At 39.8% G+C, this 7,146-nt stretch overlaps 2 protein-coding genes across 4 annotated transcripts; both read right to left on the reverse strand.

The window, feature by feature from the left end:
• Positions 1-136: 136 nt before the first annotated feature.
• On the reverse strand, positions 137-1,797 carry LOC108576612 (DALR anticodon-binding domain-containing protein 3). The gene is made up of 5 exons (XM_017939633.1): positions 1,513-1,797; positions 800-1,433; positions 590-723; positions 351-518; positions 137-256 (listed from the first exon to the last, which is right to left on the reverse strand). Exons 1-5 carry the CDS (start codon positions 1,789-1,791, stop codon positions 137-139), a joined length of 1,335 nt encoding a protein of 444 aa, XP_017795122.1. The 5' UTR covers positions 1,792-1,797.
• Positions 1,798-2,139: 342 nt separating this feature from the next.
• LOC108576598 (protein FAM160B1-like) lies at positions 2,140-7,146 on the reverse strand. 3 transcript variants are annotated; one of them, XM_017939615.1, is made up of 6 exons: positions 6,928-7,146; positions 5,103-6,161; positions 4,205-4,655; positions 3,351-3,714; positions 2,483-2,983; positions 2,140-2,394 (listed from the first exon to the last, which is right to left on the reverse strand). In XM_017939615.1, exons 1-6 carry the CDS (start codon positions 6,994-6,996, stop codon positions 2,295-2,297), a joined length of 2,544 nt encoding a protein of 847 aa, XP_017795104.1. In that variant the 5' UTR covers positions 6,997-7,146; the 3' UTR covers positions 2,140-2,294. The 3 variants fall into 3 exon arrangements, with proteins under 3 accessions (XP_017795104.1, XP_017795106.1, XP_017795105.1); XM_017939617.1 differs by lacking the exon at positions 6,928-7,146 and adding an exon at positions 6,715-6,799; XM_017939616.1 differs by lacking the exon at positions 6,928-7,146 and adding an exon at positions 6,242-6,310.

Raw genomic sequence — 7,146 nt, forward strand, 5'->3', positions numbered from 1 at the left:
TTACGCTGATAAAGTTTGTGTTTTTATTCATCTTCTAAAAAATATACAATTCTTTTCATTTTTTGTACTCTTTGTACACTAATTTCTCAAATATTTGATTGCAATATTGACATATAAAAAGTTTACAATTGTTGCATTACATTCGTGATACAGGGGTAATATCAAGTAATGAAAGTGCATTTTGAAGCACAATTTGTAATGCATATAACATATACAATCTTGCAATCATTGTTGGAATCAAATGATCATATGCTTCCTATAACAAAACAACAGTATATAATTAATAAATTATTAATCACATAATAGAGGTTACAATTATGTTAGGAATATTAAGCAAGAGTAAAACTCACAGTTAAAATTCTAATTCTGTGATAATAAATACTAAATTTTTGACATAGTCTTGATAGAAATATACATATAACTTGTGGATTTGTTTGAAAAATAGGATCCAATTTCAAGCAATCTTTTATCATTTCTTGATATCCAATAATGAAGTTATATACAAGTTCCCATTCTTCCTGCAATAAAGGTGTTGATTCATAACTTTTTTCTTTACTAATTGATTAACAGAATCTTTCAAAGACAATACCTCTTGTTTCAATAAAGAGAAATCTACATCATTAATGTGTACTAAGTTAGGATATTCTCCTCTTAACCTTTTGTCATTATATTTGTCAATAATTGCTGTTATTCTTGCTGCATTATATAATATAAAGGATGCACCTAAAAACTGATAATGATAGAAATTGTTTCTTTTGTGATTCTAGTATATCCATCTAAAATTGTAAGTTGCAAGAACCTTTTGTATTTGTGGGACTTTTGTCAGTTGCAAAATTGCATCCAATAAGAACAGGTCTACTTGGTTTTGCAGACAGCAGTTCAAATTTAACTGTTGCTTGTGCAATCTTTTCTAGGAAATAGTCTTCTGCTTTCATAGTGCATTCTTGTGCTTCGAAATACTTCTGTTCATTTAGCTCTTTTAATTCTTCAACTTTGTTTTTGATATATTCCTGCCATTTCAGATTTATCTCTTTACAATTTGTTTCTGTATTTTTCACAACACCACATACATACTTCTCATAATTCTTTTCCATATTTCCTTGTGACTTGGTGGTAAATATAAATTTACGATCAGAATGCTCTTCTGATACTTCACACCCATATTGATTTAAAACTTTTTCAGTGACACTTTGTATTAAGTGTAATCTTGCAGTTGTCAGTTCTGATTCTTTATCTTGAAGTGATTTCAAACTAAAAACCTTGTTATGTGATAAAATTTTTCCAAAGTCACATTTACAATTTACAGCTGCTTTGATTGAATTTTCTATTAGAGGTGTACGTTGTAAAAATAAACAGACTCTCTCTTTCTCCAGCAGAGATTTTTCTATTTTCATTGACCAATTATTAGTAAATGATATTAACAACTGTAATACCTATGAAAGTCAATATTTCACTTTTAGAATTAGGTTATGTTTGCTCCTTTGTATTGATATTTTTTATATCACATTTTACCTGATTTGCAATATCTGCACCGGTTTTGTTATCTGTATCATTGTTACGTACATGCAGAAAGTGTTGCAAAATTGTTGCACATGTTCCATTACATTTCTCTGTGCATTTCAAAGCCCTTGCCCATACTTTAAGGCTAGGTGAAAAATGTAAATCACCATTTGTTGCTAAATTGTCATTGTTCACTTTGACAATTGAAATATTCTTACAAACATTTCCACTTAAGTATGATGTTATCCTGTTTATAAGTGCCTCTATGCAAATAGGTGATATACTCTCCATTTGAAACTCTATATGATTCTTGCTACAATATGAAGCAGTTCAAAACTGGTTTCACTAGTGAAACTGAAGTATTCCCAGTTGACATCCATTGCAGTCATTGGAACAATTTCAAAAACCAGCACATTCTGTGACCAAAATGCAAAATCTTCCATAATGGTTAATGTAAAGCATTAAAAAGTCACAGATTTGTCATTTTATTATAATTAAATACAGGAGGTAAACATCAGTCATTAGGGAAATAAATAAAATCATCAAGACAGCGTTTTCCCATGATTTCTTTATTAGAGTCACAAGCCGAATTGTGCAAATAAGTGATTGTAAATATTAACATTAATATAATATCCGCTATACTTAGGATACACGTATATCTTACAAAGTCATCACAAAAAACAATTTTCTATATAAGCGTATCTAGACTGACGATCGATCGTTAAGTAAATTTACTCGGCCATAGTATCATAATTAAATCCTATAATTTACATCGTTCTCTTTGATATCGATTATCACACAGAGTGGTGGTACTTCACGTATGCTATCGCGGCCAGTTCCTTGCAGAACTCCTCCGTCACGATCACACTTTCGAGCAGGATATTCTCCTTTTCTCTAAAACAGAAGAAAAAAACAAAGAACCATAACAGACTCGATATTCCTGAATGAACGAACGATATCCATCTATCCCCGTCTACCTTACCCGTCGTGAGAACAGTCCTCGAGCAATCTTTCTCGCGTCTCCTTCAACATTTGCTTGTGATCCGGCGTCTTTGGTACCTCGTTCACCAGCTGCTTGACGACTTTTTGCAAGCAGGTGAACAAGTTCTTTGTGCCGGGTGCCAACGGTAATAGAGGATTCAGTAAAAATTCATGCAGGTACGGATGAGGTAAAAGCGCCAGCCTCGAGATCACCACAGTCAACTGCAGGTTGATCTCGTACTTTTGCTTCGGAATACCGGCCACCTTGTCGAAGAGCATCGTCATGAACGGGCCCATGTAGAACCTAACAGAACAGTGGTCAGCTTCTGGCCTGGAGTCGGAACTTGCTGAATCGTCCACGCTCACAGCTTCAAGCGGCCAGGCCATCAACGCGCAGTCGGTCAACACGGTTGAATATTGCCTTTCCAGGTCAGCCATGTATCGTTCATAATTGTTCACGTCCGTGTCTGTTTGTAGATAACGCGGAATCAGCGACAGGAAACTGAAACGTTTAATACCGAGGTAAAAACTGTGCAAAAACTTGTGTATTATGTTTTTCATGTAAACTCTATTCTATGAAAGTGAAACTAAATAGGTGTTGTAGAATGTTTTCAATATATATGTATGTACACGAATAAACTTAGTCAACACAGCTGTGTCTTATTCAAACGACTGATTTACGGTCTTCTATTGACTAAGTGTTTTTGTGTCGTTTCTTTCAACAACCATGAATCGTTCCACCGCTTTCTTTTCACGCTCCGTATTTTCAAGCGATACAAGCTGCTTTTTCAGAATGTTTTTCAGCGTGAAACGTTTCATAGGTGAGATGAAGTATGGCTTTTTTTGTTTGTCTTTGGTAGAGTGCTTACCAATTTACAATTCTATGAATATTACTAGGCGCTAGCGTTCGACTGTGACTTTGCTCGTAGGACAAGTCTAGCGCACCCTTCTTTTCTCTCTCTCTCTCGTCTTCCTCGTCGCTCCACGATGTAATCGCGCTATCGGCCGCGGTGTTATCGTAATAACCGCGCGTTGATAAATATACCAATACGAGACAGTGCAATATGTGCTCGTTCCTTTTCTCTACCATTTCTTCGAACAGTTTCAACGTTTCCAAGGTTAGATCGTCGCTGTCCGTTAAACAATTGTCTATCAGCCTGTGTAATACAGGTGACGTCCACACGTCCGGTATCTCTGGGCCTCTGTCTTGTCCCACGAGCCAGTAACTTATTTCTGAAACGAATTTCACTGTTATGCAAAATAATTCCGAAAGGAGTTCGACAGATTTCCGGAAAAAATCACTTTAAGTAAGAGTAAAATGTCGTATAAAAATAGTGCATAAATACTTCATTGAAAAGTTGTAAGAAAAATATGAAATATGGAGGACTTAGTTCGATAATAATGTCGAGGAGGACCTTACAACTCTAAATTTTTACTCATGGAGGTTTACAAGAAAAAAAAAAAGTTGGAATACGGAAGCGCGTCCTCGAAATTAGATAAAATTTTGTCCCCAATAAATTCAATATTAAATTCATAAAAGCGAGCGAAACTTAGGTGTTTACTTCGCGTTTAATTTTTTTCGTTAGATTATCAACTTGTTCGATAAATTTATAGACTCTCTTTTATCCGACACTTGAGTCTTATTTTTACCCGCAGAGCTGATGAATATTCAAAAATTCGTTAGCTCAGATTTGTCACCGCTCGAGAACAGTCGTGTACACACCTACACACAGGGACGTGGACGTGAGTTCCTTCAGGCATTTCGTAATTAATGCTGTGATCAGAACAACGTGATGCTCAGCCAATGCTGGCGTCACTATTTTCTCCAGGAAATTTATTCTGATACTCTTGGCCAGTCCGTCGGCCACCGCCGGATGTGCTTCTCTAATCAGCTGATTGCAGTAATCGAACCACATGAAAAACGCAGCGACCTGCCTGCAACCGGAGAACTTCTTCTCTTTCGTCCACGCCGGCGAATCCAGGCCCCATGTGACGTCCACGCCGTCGATTTCTGTCGGATCGACGTGCGCTGGAATGGCGTTGAAAAGATTCTCTAATCTATTCGGTATCAGGATCATCAACTCGCTGTTCGCTATCATTTGGGCGAACGACGGATCCTCCAGGGACGCGAGAACCATGATACCCTCGCAGGCTTTTATCCTCACTGTATTGTCCTGGAAAGGGTGAAAAAAAAATAAACAAACAGATTTAACCGTTTAACTATTCTCTCTGTCGAAAAGAAATTCGGCTTTTTATTTCATTGGTTATTTCATTTTCTCGTGATTGAAACTTGACAATGAGAGAAATTAGCATTATTCTAAGTGATTTTCAAGTTCCTAAGACTTTCTACAGTCGCATGTTCGACTCTTGAAATTTTGAATAAATAAACTCGGTGGAATCTTTTATTTTTTTTTATTTTTCTGAGATATCTCTCGAATGAAAGCGAAGAAAAAATCATTGAGATTCAAAATCTTAGGTTTCACAATTCTCGTTTGAATTTCTAACATCGAGTCAAATTTAGAATTCAGATTTAAAATCCTCTCCTTGCCCGCCAATTTCAAATCAAAATCACCTACCATCTACAACCCATAATCACACTAATATCGAAGCCCCTCGCTTACCGCGGTATTTATGTAACTCAACAAGGCATCTAACAGAAGGCATTTCGATTTCTGCGGTGTCTTCGGTCTCGTCGAACTCTCATCCCTATCTACTCTACCCGACTCCTCGTAACCACCTTCATACTCCACGTCCAACCTCAGATCCTGCAGATTCTGCAGATGCGTGTCTATCTCGTTCATCATAGCCGCATCGTCAGCCTTCTGCGAGGCGTCGTCCTCCTGAGAATCAGAAGGTTGTTCCGTAACGCGCGAACTCTCGTCGCAAATCGGTTTCTGAGTCGCTGGACTCGAGGACTGCGAGACGTTCTCCACTTCCCTCAGAGACACCGATCCGTTCGATTGACTAGATGATCCACGCGTAGTGTCAGCCTTACTAGACGGTCTATTCGACCCGACAGACCGTCTTCTATCGTTATCAGAGTTAAATAAATTAGGATTTATAAGCGTGACCGCCTGAGTGTCCAGAGGTTCGAACAAAGGATTAACGTTGTTCTTCCTTCTGGCCGGTATATAGGTAACCTTCTCCACTTCCTGCCTCTCAGAGTTCTTCCCAGCAGACGTGTTCTGCCTCTGTACAACAGGAGCGTCGTTTATGATGTTGGTCACGTGGGGGTACTTGCAGACCAGGAAGCAAAGCGTGAGGAGAAACTGGACCTCCTCAGCCTCCATGGGCGACGGTGGGTTTCCATTGCAAAGAGCGATCAGTCGTTGCACCGGTCCGTAGATGGACGTGTGGTGCAACAGGGGATACTTCGATCTTCCCAGTAGTTTCCTCAAAAAGGACAGACAAACTGTCCTCATTCCGGGTGGAGTTTCAGCGCTGGCCAGTGTAGCCAGTAGGTCCAGCAATTTGTGCTGCAACAGGTACTCCAAACACGGTCCTGGTTCGTTTTCATCTTTCTCCTCTTCGAGCAGGATCTCCAGTAATCTGTCCAAGTGTCTCGGTATGCCTGTGGTTTGTATGGGTACTTTGCAGTCGGTCAAATGGTTCACATAGAAGTTCATAAGCTGTTTCCAGTGATAGGTGAAGTCTTGCAACGGCGTGGCAGGCGGTGCTATCTGCAACGGAACGATTTAAATCGATCAGTAACGTTCGAAACGTCGAGGGGAATCGAAATGGCGCGCAGAGATCGTATTACGTCTTTCGAGTCGTCGCGGAGAAAAATCAAGTAATACGCGAAACACGGTAGATTATTAAATGCACACATGTTAATAAGCCGCGATTACAAGTTGTCCTCAGTTGCACCTTCGAATAATTACATAACCGGCTAAATATAACGACGTACATGTTCAGCCGATTACACGACATCGATGTGTGTACGGTTCGAGTGGAAACGAACGCGTGTTGCGTGAAAAAAAAAACTGTTTGTTTGGCTGTCGCGCGTGGGCGGCAACCGTGGCTCGTTTAAATCAGGCGAATACGAGAAAAAAACACGGCGTGACGGGAGAAAAAAATGTTCACCGCCGTTGAAAACGGTTGGCTTGTTAAAACGAAGGATATACAGATCGATAGATAGAGAACGTAAATAAATACAATGGCACGTGTGACGGTGTGCGGTGTTTGAACGTGGAATAACCGTCGTACGCGATGCGGGGGATATATGTTACACACCGTGCAGCGCTACGATCGATGGACACCACACTGCCTCGAATGTTCCTCGCCTTGTTTTTTCCCGCTTCTCTTTAAGACACGAGGCGTAACGTAAACGGATATAAGCGTGTCTCTGCGATGAATTGAACAGAGAACACGTTTGCACCAGTGGTGCGAGCGAGAGGAAGAAAACCATCGACGATAACGACGTAGAATAGCAGGGTTATCACTCACCACATCAATGGCATTCTTCAACGCGATTTGAATGCCACTAATCATCTTAACGCACAGTCCGATCTTCATCCACGATTATTTCTCGCTATGCACGCGCCTTTCCACCGTTCCTCGCGCGATTCTCGCCTGCTTCTGCATAATTTCTCATTGTATCGCTCGCGTATCACCGTGCAATCGGTCACCGAAACTTTGCGACTTTGACGTCTTTTGTTTCGTGCC

Source organism: Habropoda laboriosa, unplaced genomic scaffold, assembly GCF_001263275.1.
Source record: "Habropoda laboriosa isolate 0110345459 unplaced genomic scaffold, ASM126327v1 scaffold385, whole genome shotgun sequence".
NCBI classification, from domain to species: domain Eukaryota; kingdom Metazoa; phylum Arthropoda; class Insecta; order Hymenoptera; family Apidae; genus Habropoda; species Habropoda laboriosa.

Excerpts from the sequence above, each read along its gene's own strand:
- LOC108576612 (XM_017939633.1), bottom strand. The coding sequence starts at position 1,791 with ATGGAGAGTATATCACCTATTTGCATAGAGGCACTTATAAACAGGATA. Across the intron at positions 1,434-1,512 it reads GTGCAGATATTGCAAATCAG|GTATTACAGTTGTTAATATC; the intron begins GTAAAATGTGAT and ends TGACTTTCATAG. Across the intron at positions 257-350 it reads ACAGAATTAGAATTTTAACT|GAAGCATATGATCATTTGAT; the intron begins GTGAGTTTTACT and ends GTTTTGTTATAG.
- LOC108576598 (XM_017939615.1), bottom strand. The coding sequence starts at position 6,996 with ATGAAGATCGGACTGTGCGTTAAGATGATTAGTGGCATTCAAATCGCG. Across the intron at positions 3,715-4,204 it reads GTCCACGTCCCTGTGTGTAG|AAATAAGTTACTGGCTCGTG; the intron begins GTGTGTACACGA and ends AATTCGTTTCAG. Across the intron at positions 2,984-3,350 it reads ATTCATAGAATTGTAAATTG|TTTCCTGTCGCTGATTCCGC; the intron begins GTAAGCACTCTA and ends TAAACGTTTCAG.